We start from the raw sequence: 17238 nt of genomic DNA on the forward strand, positions 1-17238 counted from the left end.
CGAAATACAAATACATCTGCAAAAAATGCAATATTGAATAAAAGTGCAATATCTCATACTAGTCATCTCAGGAAGTGAAGTTCACATGATATAGAATCATCTTGTACTTGTGATGATAATGACTTGCAGATAATGAAAACTCAAGTTTCAGTGTCTCAGAAAATGTCAGTACTATGAAAAGGGACATTATTAGAAAAATGTGGCACCACACCCTAATTTACTAATTAACTTAAAACACATGCAAAGGTTTTCTGGCACTTAAAGTCGAACTCTGGGGAGGACTGCTGACTGGACAGAGGTCCAGAAGACAGTCCTTGACACCCTTCAATGATCGTTTTCTGGACGGTCTTTGAAGGGTGTCAATGACCATAGACACCAAAGGTCATTGTTCAAGTCACTGATTATTCACAGCATTCTGTATCTATGCATTTCAGCATTCATATTTAAACATTCTGAGATGCAGCATTTTGGGTTTTCTGTACTTGTAATTGTTAAAATAGTACAAAAAAATAATTGTAGCTTGAGATATTTTATTCTATTTGTAAAATGGTTGTTTCATGTTCTGAGATAACTGGGAAGAAAAATTCCACTTTTACTAGACTATGTTAACTGTATTCTTACTACAGTTAAAATAAAATATTTGCTTGCTCTGTGTAAAAAAGAGTATTTTTAAAATAAAAAAATACTCCGTTAATAATCCATTTAGGATTATCAAAGTTATTTCTATTTCAAAATCCAAAATAAAATAAGTGTTTCAGAGATGAACATGGTAAAAAAAACAACAACATAAAAACAAACTTTTGAAAAAAAATCTCAGTTCATGAATGTGGCATTTTGTTGTTTTGCAGTAATTCTAACAAAAAAAAACAGAAAAGGTGATAAAAGTTACATATTTTCTGTAGTATAAGTAAATATGTGGTTTCAGCATTTAATTGTGTTTTATTTCTAATACAATTGAACATGTTCATATTTAAATGAGTAAGAATAAATAAGAAAGAAATATTAAATTGAGATTTCTAACATGTTTCCTTACAAGTGGGTTGCACAAAAAAGTGGAATGAGTATTACTAAATAAAATTCAGTATTTCATAGATTTGTATGATATTCTACTTTGGCTTCAAGCTTTCTAGCAGACTGGAAACAATTTAAAATTCAGCATTTTAAATGTCAGATTATTCTTTTTATAGCAAGAACAAACTTTTATGACAATGTTCTAGAAAAGTTAATACTGTGTATAAAGATGGTAAAGATCACACCAAATGTTTATTGTTGCAACCCAGATTACAAGCATTACTGGCCTTGTACTCAATGACCAATCTATTCATTTAGGAAATGTCTCCCTCTTTTGGGCAAAAAAATCGTTACAACCGTGTAATTACAAATGTCTGCACACTGTTTTAGTGTATGATTTTCAGAAGAAATACAATGCATGCTGCATATATTTCATTTAATTTCTTTATTCAAATAAATAAATGGCACAAAAATCTCACTTCAAAGTTCTATGTGTAGAATAATATTTCAAGTATCATTATTAACATTCCACAAATACATGAATAGCAAAAAATAAATAGTGAAATAAATAATATTTAAATTTTTTCACTCACTATAATACACAAACTTGTGGGAAGTTTTGCACAAGCTAAATACTGTTTACAGAGACCATCTTGAAGCTTCTGATTGTGATGTTAGTGTCTAAAAGCGACAAACTGGCTTGCAGCATCTTTACACCTGTCATGCTTGGGTTTAAGGTTATGGACTGGGTTGCTTTTCCTCCTGGACGAAGTGAGGGCATCCTGAAGAGATGAAATACCATATTAAATACATGTCTTGCAAAAGTTTGAAACCAGGTTTTAATGCTTGGTTCTTTCATTTTTGGCATATCATTCTCTATGACTTCTTTCAAACATCAGTCACACCCACATTCCTTCAGAATAAACAAGCAGTTCTGTAATTTAGTTTTCAATGACACTTCTTTTTTGCGACATTCTCTCCTTTGTTAATATTACAATGTACTGCCAAACATGTGAGGTTAAGCATTCACCATATGACTAAGTCACTAAAAATAACAAAACCAGAATCCTACCTGAATTGCTGTTTGCCAGCAATTATTCCAGCCCCAGCTACAGTCAATAATCCACTGACTGGGTGAGAGAACGGGTTGGTGAAAGTCACGAAAGCAGTGAGCTCTTTGTTTGGCACAATGGCGTTTTCCTCTGCAATCTGTGTGAAAATAAACAGTAGGTAAACCCAGAAAATTCACCAAAAATGTACTCTAAAACTTCAGGACTTTAAAAATCCAAAAATGTTTGATGGGAACATTATAAGTACCTGGATAGTGAGGCCTGAGCTGGCAATGTTGAACTCTTCAGAAGCAAGCACCCTTTCACTGGTGGCCATGTCCTCCAGGACAACTGCCAGGTTGATGAGGTCGTCTCCCACAACGTGTTCATACTGTGTTGGAAGGATATACTCCTCGATGACTTTAACTGGAAACAAGGAGAAGCCAAAGAAATAATAAGAGGGTGTGTAAAAAATAAGCAGCAAATCTATCCACAATAGATTAGGGATGTGGTTTGCACTATGTGGAACAACATGTAGCGATAATCAGATTTTGACACTGTTCACAAGGTGAAGCCAATTTAGAGCTTTAAGGTGAGCTGTGAAGTAGAGCTTTATTTCAGTATAAAAAATGTACATACATTAATTTTTAATTTTATTTTTACAACTTTGACTATGAAACTTAAGTGGTAACAGAATTTCCAATTTTAGGGGCCAATAGACACTTTTTTTTTGTGATGACAAAAGGAAAAACAAGTCCAAAAGGACAGATATGTAGATAGGACAAGTCGACTATTTACCTTCCATTGGTGCCAGCTGTATAACACCGTGTTTTTCCCAGAAGGTTTCAGAGGGGCTGTGGTTGTACTCTTTTGCCTGAGCATTCAAATGCACTTTCATCATCTTGGGTATCTTCTGTTTGTTCATAATTTTCACCAAGCAGATGACTGGTTCCCCCGCAACAGGATGTTTAGCCAGTGTCAAGAATATCACCACCCCCTTGGATGCAGTAGCTAAAAAATGAAGAAAACCAGTGTGAATTGAGATGTTGTCCTCAAAGAATTAACTTTAAGCTCTAATGAAATTTCTAGAATTAAAATGTACCTCTTCGTAGGGTTGAGTCATTTGAAATTGTGGAACTTCTTGATGAAAGTGTTGATGTCGGACCTGTTTTGTAAAAGAGTGCAATAAAGAGGTAGATTAGAATAATTCTATTTCACAAAATCAACTTTGGTGGAAATTTACTTATATGTTTTGTTTGGGATTCCTACTTTTTATCCATTTGTAGTCTCCTGTGATATTCTGCACTCTAGGATAGCCGATGGCTTTAGTGCAGATTAGGGATCCAATTCTCTCTGTGTCTTTGCTGAAGCCGACCACCTGGTCATGACTTGACAAGATGATTGTGTGCACATCAGCATTCACTGCAGCATAGACAAACGGGATGTCATAAACCAGGTCTGTACGTTGTTTCTTGATTCCTTTGACTGGAGCTGGTCCACAGCAAAACACTCCTATACAGGGAAGATAAGAAATAAAAGTTCCAGTTCAAGAAGCCTTAACACATAAAAAGAGATTAATAATAAAAATACAAATCAAAACTTCTCACACACCTCCACTCCTTTCCTGTGGGGTTGGGTCAAGAACCTGCCATCCATCCATCTCTGGCCCAAGATCACGGCGACTCATCCAGCACTCCACCCACACATGAAAATTCCTATTCAAAAAGTGCAACATTATGGTGGTTAATTAAAAAGTATAGAAAGATAAGTCAGGAGCATATCCAAATGTTAATTACAACTGACCATATGCTGTCATTGCTGCGGTTCAGCTTCTGTCCCGTTTCACTGTAATACTCTTCAATCACCAGGTTGCCATTGGTGTCGTGAGCGGAGTTGAAGTTTGTGACGACACGAGAAGGAATGCCGAGAACTCTCATGACTAAAAGGTGTAATAAAAACAGACATTTACAGACAAGCAAAAATATTTTAACATTCTTGTCCAAAGACAAAAGATATGAAGGTCCTTTTTTTTATCAATTGGCTATAATTACCTGTGCACATGACTGCTGCGAACACCCAGCACTGTCCATACTTGACTGGGCTGTAACCAGACTTGGCCCACAGTCTCAAGATGTCCCCACTTCCTGTCCACTTTGAGGGACTGACACCCTGTTTGAAGTCGCCAGCCCATTTCCCTTCCAGCACACCACGATCATCCTCAGAGTTAATCTAAAGTCAAAATACAAGATACATTTTATTGCCAACCTGACTCTTTACGCCCTGAAAGTGATGAGCAAATGTGGAAATGACATGCAGAATGTTCTAAGATAATTTGACTGTCAATGGCCGCTTGATGAAAGCCATAATTACAGTGTGCTGTGTGTTATGACGCTTTTGAGCTGAGATCTTGCCAAGATATGTGTTTCTTTACAAGAAACACAGTGTCTCAATTTTGCACACACCTGGTTTTATTATGCGAATTATGCCCTCCGAGCAGTGGGAAGGAACACTGTTTGGATGGGATTTGTTCCTAACTTGTACTTATTGGCGTGTTGTTTCTGATGTCTGCTTACACTCACCATGGCAGAAACAACGCGGCTGAGGTAGACAGGGTTGGATCTGTTAATGTAGTCCTTCTTTCTGTTTTTTTGATGATAGGGGTTGATTTTGAGCAGATCTAGACAAGCTTCCAAAACCCCAGGCTCATACTGTGCAGAGAAGGAAAAAAAAAAAACGTTAAAAATTTTGACTTTATAGGCTCCTGAATGTGGCAGCTTGTTAACACAAGCTCTAGTGAAAGGCATTTCATTTCTGAGATAACCTGAAATCTGTTATAAATACATTCTGAAAGGTGGGAAGAGCTTACATACCAGATCAAAGGACCAGGGTCTTGAGACAAGGTTGTTTGGGGTCCCCATAAAGAGCAATCCAGAGTCACTCAGGACATATTCCTCTCTCTGGTCCTCAAATGGAATATAAACTGCATCCTCTGAAAAGCAGAAAACTTTTCATAAGAACACTGCAATATCTAATAGTTCAGCTGGAAAAGTATGTCTGCCCCTATTAGGTCGGACTTCTGGTGCTGAACATTTGTCCAAATGATAATAAAGAAACATGTCAGTATTGAAAAGTGTAACTGGGCAGACTACCTAAATGTTGCACCAAAATCTATGTGTTGTGGAAATTACTTGTATGCAACATTAGAAAAAAAAAGCAAGTCACTGCAGTTTTTTTTTATTATTATTATTCATGTCCATTTTAAGTTTTAGTGCAAAAGAATATCCACTTCCAGAGTTAGTAAAATTCCGTAAGGAGTAATGCATACAACAAAAAACATTCCTTTATCTGGTGTCTTTGTTAAACTTCTGTTAAATGTATTAACATTTTGAGAAGCTATTAGTATTCATAAATTTGTCTTGGGAATTAATCAGAACACTAAGTGATTGTGTTGTGTTTAACAAAGGATACATCTCTATACTTAATAGATTGGATAAACATTATATTAGGACCAACTAAGAGTCTCAAGATGTCCCCAAGATATATTTTTTTTATTCAGAATCAATATAAGTAAGCTCTTAAGATTCATAACAATCTGTGCTTGTCTTTCAATTTACTAATTTTATTCTTTTAAAAAAAGCTAATACATATAATTAATTAGAACTCTGATTCAATTGTAAAATAAAAGCTAATGGCTGATTGGAAACTACTTTCAAAGCCTTATTCAGAAAGATATGTTTGTAAAAAATAGCAAGTTCCGTTTTGATTGACTTTCTCTAACTGCAACATCAACACCAGAAAATTATTCAGTCTTATCCAAAGAAGAAAAAGTAAACCAAATTAAAATCTGAATGAAGCAGTTCTTTTGACCTCTACTCACCAGAGCACCAAGGGTTGCAGAGTAGGATGAAATCTCCCACCACAAAACTCTTCCGGCCATCTTGAGTGAACACATACAGCTGAAATTTGTAGCATCCCACTGGGGCAGAAGCAGGAGAGGAGACGGTGATGGAGAGTTCCTGGAGGTTGAGGTTGCTTGGGTCGATGTAGGCATTCCAGTGGGTGGATGGGTGCTTGACGGAGAAAGTGACTGGCATCACTGCGTAAAGACGACCTGAGAAAGAAAAGGTAAAAAATAATAATAAATAAAAGCACAGAAAGATTTTTTTATGCTTTTATCAACTTGTTGCAAAAACAGATTTTTACTGACTGTCTATAATATAAATCTAGTACTACCTAGTGAAACTTTAATCCTCAGAGAATCCGTGTGGGGGTTGAAGGGTCGACCCTTTAGCTTGACGCTGATATTAAATGGGGCCCCTCTTCGCACCACCAGTCCATTAGAGTTTCTGAAGCCATTCGTCCTGTGTCGCTCCAAATTTTCAGAGAGCTCCAGGTTGACATGCTGAATGCCAAAGTCTGCAACAAAAACCACAAAAGTCAGTTAATAACTACCATAAGTGTAAAGTGCAAACAGAAATAAAAGAGAAATAGAGAGAGAGCTTTTATTCAGACAAATCTCACCTTCCATGTGTCTGTTTGTCTGTCTCGTCTCGAAACAATGCAATGTGCTGCTGCAGAGGCTTTCTCCCATTATATAGAGCCTAGCTCCTCCCTTGGCCAGGAACTTCTTGGTTTTCTTTGATTGTTGCTAAGGCTTTCAGGTCATGCAGTACCAAAAACAAGCCACAACATGACACTCCCCTTTGTGCATTTGTGTACCATTTTTACAGTTTCACTTTGCAAAATACACAGACTCACCCATCTGACAAAAGAACATTGAGCGATGTTAGTAGTTTGGCTCGTGTGAAATGTTTCCAAATGTTATAGTACACAGAGACCTCAGGCAAAGGAGTTTGTGTTAACTGAAGAGAACCAAACACCTTTAATTTATTTTACTTTTTTAGTTTTGTGAAGTCTTCTTATGCTTATTTACATACCTGTTGACAACATAAGTGTGCTATTTTTGAGAAGTGTTTCATATATTGATGTAAAAACTGAAGGACTGATGAAATATTTGTGAAATAATACCAAAGCTTCCAAAAAAAATTATTAAAACTGATTTTTTTCTATTATAGTTTATTACAGAATCCACTTTTGGTGCACCAATAAACCGCTTTAATCTGGATCTTAAAAGATTAAACATAAATAAACAGAATATTTTAAATTATGATTTTTTTTAATTATGTTTTCGTTTTTAGACCTTCAGTATGTTATTTAGTTTAAAAATGTAGAGAGATCAATTAAGCTGACAGTTATATTCATCGACTGTGAGAGGAAGCGGGAGTACCCAGAGAGAACCCCTGTACACACAGAAAGAACATGCACACTCTAAGAAGAAAGACTTCAAACCCAGGACTTTACACACCTCTTTGTAAATGTCATGTGTAATTTTGATCTTGTGGGGATTAGAGAAAATTTAAAATAAATCCAAACTTGCAAACTCAGTTCCAGTTTTTAAAAATCTAAAGTGTAAGTTATTGTGACCATCATGCCCATTTGCTAAACTTTAGTGGTTATTTTTAGACATCCATCGCAAAATGGATGTCCAATACAAAGTCAGTCATGCATACTCAGTATTTTCTTATCTCTTGTGGCGCTATCAACACCATCCTCAGTGAAAAAAATGTCGTGTAAGGACATTGCTTAACACAAGCGTGGGAGTTTGATTATAGGTAATTGTTCAGTGACGCAGAGGCTTGCCCTCCACAAAAAACACAAAAAAGTTAAACTGGTTATACAAGTTTAATTTATCAGATGCAGTTGGTACTGATAATCACACAGAGGAGTGGGATGCATTTTTGAACAATGAGTGTCAACTCATAGTCACGCCATTCTTAATTCTCCTTATCACCTTATTGTGACATGAAACATAGTATTACAATTGACATTGTGAGTTTGCTCCCAAATATGGAGCTGCAGATGACTGGATGTTTTAACTTAAGGAATGTCTATTTGAAAGGTGAAATAACATTGAAGAAAAAACATAATTATGATTAGATCGCAAATGAGATGCTAGACATTTTGTAGGCTAATTTGAAATGTCTTTGCCACTTATTTCTTAATAACTGCTTAAAATATCTGATCTTAATTTATATAATTGAGTTTTATTTTTTTAAATATTCAAGGGGTAAAATGAGGCAAACTGTTTTTATTACTTGCTTTTATTTAGTTTCACCCAAAATGTGTTTTTTTTTTTTTTTGAATTTTTATTTTGATCAATTTTAACTTTTACAGAAAGCAAATTTTCAATCAATTAATCAATCAAGTTTATTTGTATAGCACATACAACAAAACTGTTCAAAGTGCTTTACATCAGAAAAAACACAAAAAAATCAAAACTTGAAACTGCAATGGAAAGAGCACTCATTACACATCAAAATGTGTAATGGATGGTGCATTTAAAGGAACTCAGTGCTTTGGGTGTTTTACAACTTTCTGGACATTTGTTCCAGATTTGTGGTGCATATACGCTGAAAGCTGCTTCTCCATGTTTGGCTCTGGTTCTGGGGACGCAGAGCAGACCAGAACCAGAACCAGAAGACCTCAGTGGTCTTAATGTATCATGCTGCTAAGCTGCTCAGTGACTCATAAACTAACAACAGTATTTTAAAGAGCAACAGGGAGTGTAATGTCATAATTTATTTTAATGTCACAAGTATTTTTTTATATATATCCTAACAACCTGGAAGATCTGACAGCAATGATAAAACAGTTAACATTTGATATATCCATTTGTAGGTCAAAACTATCAACCTAACTAAACTGACACAGGTGAGCAGAATAATCCTAATGGTAAAATTGTACGTGTCGTCCCTTCTGTAAGCTACATCATACAAGTTCTGTGTCAAACACAAGGAACGATACAATCTCATTCTCTGCTGACGTCAGTGGCATTATTATTATTGGCAGCCAAACCACAAAGCCTGTGACACAAATTGGATTGAGACAAGAAGTTCCAAATTCCTTTGATGACTTGGAAATGTTCCCTGTGTTCCATGAAAAGACAAGTTGAACTGCTGACGCAATCTTCAATGTTGCGGCAAACTATCTTTGAATCAGTGATCAGGTTGTAAAAGGAGATGCAGTTGTTTCCAGAATGTGCTTGTTGTGTCCTACATAATAAGTGTTTTCTTCCAAAAGAAGCATCCGAGTCGCACTGAAATCTCACAAAACTTTGCAAAAGAATGTGACGCTAAATGCTACACAGACTGTATTTTTACAGTTTGAAGATTCCATGGTTTCATCCCACATTCAGCCATTTAATCAAATGGAATCTGGAAGTTTTTGGTCATGATTCCAGAAGTAAGGCACAGAAACAGAACTGAGAGTCGCCGAATAGAGATATCTAAGGTGGTTTAGATGGAACTGGTGATGAAATTATGAGCATTCCTATTATTTTTCATTAAAAGCCTTCAGGTGTCCATTAGGAATATGGAGTCGGAGATTAATTCTTTTTTCACCCAATACATCGATTCCAAAAGTTTATTAATAAATTATATAGCCCCTTTTCATAGACGGATGTCATGAATTCCTCAACAAAGGTGAGCCAAGTAAGATATACATTAGTGTACAATAACACAACATTCATGAATGCCAACCATAAGTCTAACATACAGCTCATTGTAAAAAATGCTTCTAGGTGAGTGTTAATGAACTCCAAACTTATGAGGGAAATAAGGGATACATCCCCAGTCTGGGTGAAAAATCAGTCACCACTATGCTGACGTTACATGACAAACAACGAACCGAGAACGTGCCTGGTATGTTAACATATTAAGAATTATTCAGATAACTATAGCATAAATAACATGCTAACAAGTTCAGCAAACGACCCTTGTCTCTCCAAATCACTAAACGCAATTAAATCTTCGTCCTCGGTGTTGCTTGCAAAGAACTCCGCCAACTCCGAAGGTAGAATAACACGGACCTAGAGCGCCCGCTTGCGGTTTAGTGTGAAAATAACGTGATTTGATATAATGATGTGTTAATTTCCACACGTAAGTCGCTCCGGAGTATAAATCGCACCTCCGGCCAAACTGAAAAAAAACTGCGACTTATAGTCCGGAAAATACTGCATGTAAGTCAGGATCTGATTCAAGTGTTTAAATAAAGTAAATCAGAAAAATTGGTCAGAGCCCTACTGTTTAAGTCGAAAAATGTTTTAAAGAAATCTACCTGCAGTTGTTGAATTTGATAGCCATTTTAAAATGGTTGAGTTCTTTTTTTGACTTAGTCAGTAGTCTAACAGCGAGTCCCCTTTGTATTATATCAGCTAAGCAGATCATTTGTTGAATCAAAATAGTTATCTCAAGTTTAACTGTTACGTCTAATGTCAGACATGACAGTCTAGGACTATAAAGTGTTAGCTATGTCTGAGATTAGCTGCAAGTCGTTGTTATTATTAACAGAAGAAAGTTCTCGGAAGGTAATTACTGTTTGCACATTTTAAAATACATTATTTGCACTTCTTTTTTTAAGCAATGATACTTTAAGGCTAGATGCATGACAGAGTGGTTAGTGCAAGGCTGCAAAACAATTATCTAGGCTTTTAAAGACAAATACAAAACAGGTTTTGCTGAAACAGGATGTTTTTTTTTCAGGCCTCATTGAATACTGTACAACCGTGACACACCTTCAGGCGCTAGACATAAATCTGTTCAGTACATGTGTTCCTATACACACCCATTTTTTGAAGGCTGCCTGAAGGAGTTCACAGTCGTTGGGAACATTCAGTATTATGAGGCCTTGTTTATGTATAAAAATCATGAGAATCATGCAAAATCTGGGTTTATCAAATTGAGATTGAAATATCTTTTAGGTCTTTGTACAATGTCTAATGTGCAAAGATATATATGTGACTTGGACTGTTACATATACATGTAACAATGCAAGTACTTTGTTCAACTAAATAAGGTAATGTACATAAACTTCAGAGCATTAAAAATATTCAAACACATTACACAATATCATATATAGCAACACGATGAAATAACACTTTGAAAGGAATTCCACATCCCAGGCTCCCTAAAGGCACTTAGATAAAAACTCATTTAAGTAGTGGGGTTTCTTAAGATACATCATTCATGGTCACATATCAATAGGAGTTTGAATGTCCAAACACAGAAATGTTCTTTCCAAAAACAAGTAAGTACCTGACAAGATCAAGATACGTTTTTCAATGAAAACTTTGTGTTATCACTTTAGAGACCTGAAATAAGCAGAAGAAAATAGCTTGAAAACTTTTTGTTATGAATTAAGTGTATTTATATTTGACCAAAATATCCTAAATTGTCAGAAGCTGCAAAAATGTTATTGCACAAACATGCTTTCTGTGTAAAAGTTAAAGCACAGATCATTTCAGAGTTGGTGTTTTCATGGTCCTTAAAATGGTATTTAAACATAATTTTGGTTTTAACCCATTGAACATATTGTGTGTCTTTCTGCAATTTAGTTTTTCAGATTTTGAAATGATTTATTTATCTCCCATAAATAAATGGGGTTATTTGTGACTGAGTCAGGTTATTTAATTTTCATTTTAGCAGGTTGTTTAATTTCAGAACAATACACTGTACTTTACAGAGTATTGTGTATGTGTCATAGTTTTTATTTTACTAATAATTTTTTTTATCAAACATTGTATTGCTAAAACTTAATAAACAAGGATCATAAATTAATATATTTCTTTTAATATTGTTGAAATTAAAAAATTCAACAAATTCTGAACTTAGACAAAACTTCCCCAAAAATATAATCATACAAGTACAGTGTGAATACATACAATTAACATAGTGCTTTGCAATCATGGTCAAATTTCACATACATCACAAAATAAAATGAAAAGGGTTCATTAAATGTCATAGTACAGTGTCATATCAAGAGTTAAAAATGCAAGCATTAACAATAGAGTTTGATCATTAAAAAAATATTTATTCAATAATTATCAGAAAGACTAAAGAAATCAGTAAAGTGTAATTTCTAAGATCCAGCAATCCTTGGCTTATTATAAACAAGGAAGTCAGAGATGTCATGCCACACATCGCTGTCATGATAAAGATAATTCATGGAGGACTGAAGGGAAGGTTGAAGAGTGTGCGGGTAATACTCAAACAACCACAACACAATTCCCCACACCAACGTGGCAAAGAGTGGGAAAGGGTCTTGTTTGGGTGCAGGGATGAATCCTTTTTCGACAGCCAGTCGAGACAAGGCAAATAGGATTCTGGACAGCAGGTACATGTTGATCTGAAGTGGTAAAGTAAAAAAAATAAGACACTGTTAAACACGGAAAATCAATCAGCCCCAGGAAACAGATAGAATCGGTAACTATAAAGGATGGAGAAAGGAATAAGTGAATCAAGTCAAAGTTTAGTCTATATCAGTCCAATCATGAGTGAGCTGGGTTTATCCCACTGGGCTTAGGACATAGGACGTAGGTTTTCTAATCTGTTCATATTCTAGTAAGATTGTCAAGATGTCCAAGATTCACAGAGAGGGCCTGATGGTCAGATCTTAACATTTCATGGTAAATATCATTACAATTAACTATGATTTTTTTAGTATTTGTGTTTGTTAATAAAAAGACTAAACAAGTATGGTTTTTTTCTCCCTCAAAAGGAGACTTAAATATATTTTTCCTCTCCAAGTCTAAAGTTGCAACTATTATTTTTTGGGTATTTCTACATATATTTTTCATTTTTGAAACTTTATTTGATATATAAACCCAAACAGGTGAACACAGAATGGCAGCCAAGGAAACTTTTATTAAGAAGATTTTAACAGATTTTTTTCTCCCCAGACACTCCTGACCTACAAAGCATCATACTCTACCTGGCTGTTAATATTGTTGTTGTCTCCAAACACCAGCCATCCTCCAACACAGGCAGCGAGGAAGGAGTGGGACTGGAGACTCTTTCCTTGGATCTTCTGCTGTAAGACTTGCAGTCCTTTGTATGTGAACACAAAACAGGCCAGGTTCCTGGAGTGGGTGTATGTGGCTTTCAAAATGGCTCGAAGTTTGTCTTTTAAACTGCAATGGGAATAAATTCAATGTGTTCACACCCCAAATTACTTCAATTACATTGTAAGTAATTAAAGTAAATATTCATATCAGGGACTGACCTGCCACTTCTAAACAGAAATGTCATGACCAGGGCATGTGGTGCTCTGATCTTTGCTCCATATCTGAAACAAACATGATAGAAACACACCTGATTTTGGGTAAAATAACAGTAACTACTCCTCAAACATAATTTACTCAGTATAGGAGGTATAGAGCGATGACTAAACCCAGTTAGGACTGCAGCTGTATAACTAACGCGGCTAAGCTAGCTAGCTGCTTGTGTTTTACTCACACAGCTCCGTTCCTGAATCCCTTCACAACAGCCAAGGCGGCTTTGTATTTCTCCTGTTGTAAAAGGTTATTGATCGTGTACAGGACAGTTCTTATCAGGTCAGGACCTGCCATGACTTTCAATCGAACCCAGAGGGGACACAAATAAAGGTTGCGACTTCTGTGTCACACAGAAAATCAACCCCAGCCATGCCCAAACTATTGGTTCCTGACTCACTCCTTTCTGAACGACTTACTTTGTGTAATCTTTTAAATGAGCTCAAATAATGATGATGATTTGTCGTTTAAATAAATTCAAATCAAACTAATTTCTATGGCAAATTTTACATAAAAAAAAAAAAAAGAAAAAAAATATATATATGTATGCCATTAGATACAAGCTATTCCTTGATCTTTGGTCTTTTAGGAGAGGTTTGAACCCAAATTACATTTGTATCACTAGAAACTAATAGAAGATGTTCTCATACAATCTTTTCAGTATGTTGACATTCCCTATTAACAATCAATTTTATTTTGTTCCAATTTATGTAATTGTCAAATTTTGGGAATAATTAGCTGCAAAGTAAGATAATCAAAATTACCAAATGACTGAAATATGAATCTCAGTGTGTCAAATCTGAGATTTAATGTTTGAATTGAATGAGGGTCAAACATCAGGTTAGTTAAGATGTGAGTAGGACTTTGTACATTAATCAGTTCTGGTCAATAGCACATTCAATTCATGTTATTGATAAATAGAATTAACCTACTGGCTTTCACTTGTCAAAAAGTTATAGCTAAAAAATAAATAGCAATTACACTACTGATAATGAATTACAACATTGCTGTCATTATAACTTTGATACACGTTTGCATATTTCTACAGATTTCTGCCCCATGATTTAACATAGTGGTGATCAGAGAGACAAGTAACAAAATCAACCAGCTTTGTGTGTCAGTGTGCTGTAAGCTTTACAGCATGGGTAAACAATATATTAAACATTAGCCAGTTGTGGGTTGTGGTTGGACTGATTCACATTCAACGCAAAAAAGCTCAATAATTAGAAAAAATTGATTCAGTAAGTAATCATTAAAAGGTAAACAAAGAGAAACTAATCTTTGAATGTAGATAAAACGTAGTAAAAAAAAAAAAAAAAAACCTATCACAAAATATGGCTAATGGGAGTAAATTCACACTTCAAATCCAGGAATCTTTGTTTTTAATGAGTGATTTTAAAGGGAAACAGCAGATATATTTGTGATTTTTTAAAGTAGAACACACGATACAATCACAGTCTTCAATTTGCAGCACAGCACCAAATGTAAAGCTAGGATTGCTAATAATGACATTACTACATAATTATTTTAAATCAGTCTGAAACTACCTGTAAAGCTGCTTACTGCTTGTTTTCCCTTCACAGTAAATGTGAGATTTAAACCTGTGTCACAATCTTAAAATAAAAAAAATTGTTAGAAAGATTTGAAAAAAGAAAATCCAGTGAACCTCAAACAGTAACACCAGCAGCAGTTTTAAATTATAAAAAAGGGTTATATTCAGATTCATTGACAAAACACTTTTTTTCAGTTTTTATAATTATCTTTTTATATATTTGGAAAAATATAAGCTGAAAGTTGTAGTGCAACTTAAAAGTACAACACCTTGAAAGCATGTAAAAAGATAAGTTGTAAAATGTATTTTCAACAATTTCACACAGATCACAGTAACCTCAAGAGTGATTTTTTAATCATCATTCTAGATGAGCAGCTGTTTCTTTCCAGCTTTCCTGATTTATAAATCTCATTTCTACCTTGATTAAACTGTATGGTGTCTTACCTTCTCCACTTTTGAAGATCAGACTTTGGTGTTACAACATAATTATCCTTTTGGTAAATATGAAGTCATTGATGATTAGATACCAATTACAGCACTGAAGATCTTATTAAAACTTATCTCCCCCCCAACACATTTACTAAATGTTCTGAAATTAAAAGCTAGATTTTCTAAAAGTATTTCAGTGAGAATGCTAGAGCAATCTAATTCCTATTCCCCTGTTGAACCCCCATCTTTACAAGTGGTGACAATATTTGAGGATGCTGCAGATGCTCTTGTGAAATATGGGGAACATTGACATTTACTATTTACCTTTTTATAGTCTTGTTCTAGTAAAAGTCTTTAGTTACAATGTAGAAATCTGAGAAACCCACACCCTATAAAACTAGGGTTCTGTGAAACTCAGTTTTCTTCACTTCTTGGGCAATCCATATATTGATGGATGAGCTTTTTTATACTCACTAAGTGTATTTGTAGTTGAAACCAGATATTTATCAGATGTATTACATTAAATAGAATTTAAATCCTCTTGTTTTAGGATAAAAATAAGATTACCACTTATATTGATTAGCAAAATCAAGTATATTTAAATATTTTAAATAATTTTTTATTAAGGCCCTCAAATTCAGAAATTTATATGCATTAAGACAAAATTCATTTACATCTTTAAGTTTAAATTACCTTTAAACAATTTGCAAAAGCCTAGATGATTAATGGCATGGCCTTGTAAGTATCTGATAGGATAGTTCACAATATTTGAGTTAAATGTGGATGTTTTTTGAGGTAAAAAGATAATAGCAGTCATTATCCATACAGAAATCACAAGGTTTTCTTGAGTAGCACTGTGTGGATAACTTAAAGAAATCAGTCAGTCAAAGGAAGGGAATGCCAGACCTCCACAAATCTGGTTCATAACTCCCACCCAATTCATCTGTTTCAAAAAATATTACTGGCAACTATAAAATGTTCACAAAAGAGATAAGATTTGTGTCGTATAGATGAACATGTTTCACAGCAAAATGTCCACATCAACCCCCCCAAAAAACTTGTTTTTGAAAGATGCTGGCAGAATCTGGCAAGAGAGTGTGATACACCGCGTAATATGTACCAATGTGAGCAGGAACGCGACCCGGCGAAGAAGTCATACCAAAAGTTAAAAAATCTAAAAACAAAAAATGACACTTTTGCAAATGCACCTACAGCCAAATATGTTAATATTTTTGATATATTGTGGTCAAATAAAAATAACACTGAAATGTTTGTCCATAATGCAAATCATAGCAGAGGAGAACTTGAAAATGCATCATGTGTGGATGTTTTGCCGTGGAAGGGACTGGTGCACTTCACAAAATAGATGAGAAAATAAGATCATGTGGAAATATTAAAGAAATATCTCAAGAAAGGCAGAAAGTTAAACCGTGTGCTTTCATACAGACAATGACCGTAAACCTAGTTAGTAAAGTAGTCACAAAAGAATCAAAGTGAGTCAATGTTTTGGAATGGTTATCACAAAGCCCTGATCCACTCCCATAGAGAAAATTGTGGGTAGAGCTAAAAAAAACTGTGTGATCAAGGCAGATTGCATAAAAGACCAGGTCTGACGGGAGGAATGGACCAAAACTCCAGCAAACTATTATGGGAAGCATGTGAAAAAATACCCAACACATTCAAATCATTCTATTCAAATGGCAAATATCTCAAATACTAATAAAATTTATTAAAGCTTCTGAATTTGAAGAAAATGTGAGCAATCACCTTAAAATCTAATTATTCTGGGTCTATTTTAGTACGGTTTAATGTAATTGTTAATAAAACATATTTTTGAAAATGTGTGTGGAAATGTCTGGTTTCAACTGCACATACATAAGCAATAACAGTCACTTAATAAATGAAACCTGTGGGATTTTAAATCTTAGCTTTTCTTGGATTCACTCCGTTTGCAAAGCTTAACAGAATTCGTCGGACACACCGTTGCTCCAGTTATGTAACTTGGGCTCTTGAGAACTAGCTGAGAACCG

General features: G+C 34.9%; 2 protein-coding genes across 2 annotated transcripts; both read right to left on the minus strand.

The window, feature by feature from the left end:
- Positions 1 to 1260: 1260 nt before the first annotated feature.
- tgm5l (transglutaminase 5, like) lies at positions 1261 to 6619 on the minus strand. The gene is made up of 14 exons (XM_055020881.1): positions 6582 to 6619; positions 6294 to 6476; positions 5938 to 6171; positions 4931 to 5049; positions 4640 to 4768; positions 4112 to 4289; positions 3864 to 3999; positions 3672 to 3775; positions 3330 to 3572; positions 3163 to 3225; positions 2859 to 3071; positions 2329 to 2486; positions 2084 to 2220; positions 1261 to 1793 (listed from the first exon to the last, which is right to left on the minus strand). The coding sequence occupies exons 1-14, from the start codon at positions 6586 to 6588 to the stop codon at positions 1640 to 1642; spliced, it is 2058 nt and encodes a 685-aa protein (XP_054876856.1). The 5' UTR covers positions 6589 to 6619; the 3' UTR covers positions 1261 to 1639.
- A 5094-nt stretch (positions 6620 to 11713) lies between these two features.
- Positions 11714 to 13616, minus strand: pxmp4 (peroxisomal membrane protein 4). The gene is made up of 4 exons (XM_055027080.1): positions 13412 to 13616; positions 13179 to 13241; positions 12888 to 13086; positions 11714 to 12302 (listed from the first exon to the last, which is right to left on the minus strand). The coding sequence occupies exons 1-4, from the start codon at positions 13522 to 13524 to the stop codon at positions 12036 to 12038; spliced, it is 642 nt and encodes a 213-aa protein (XP_054883055.1). The 5' UTR covers positions 13525 to 13616; the 3' UTR covers positions 11714 to 12035.
- Positions 13617 to 17238: the final 3622 nt, after the last annotated feature.

The sequence above is a fragment of the Poeciliopsis prolifica genome, unplaced genomic scaffold (genome assembly GCF_027474105.1).
Source record: "Poeciliopsis prolifica strain line A6 unplaced genomic scaffold, Auburn_PproV2 SCAFFOLD003, whole genome shotgun sequence".
Lineage (NCBI taxonomy): Eukaryota > Metazoa > Chordata > Actinopteri > Cyprinodontiformes > Poeciliidae > Poeciliopsis > Poeciliopsis prolifica.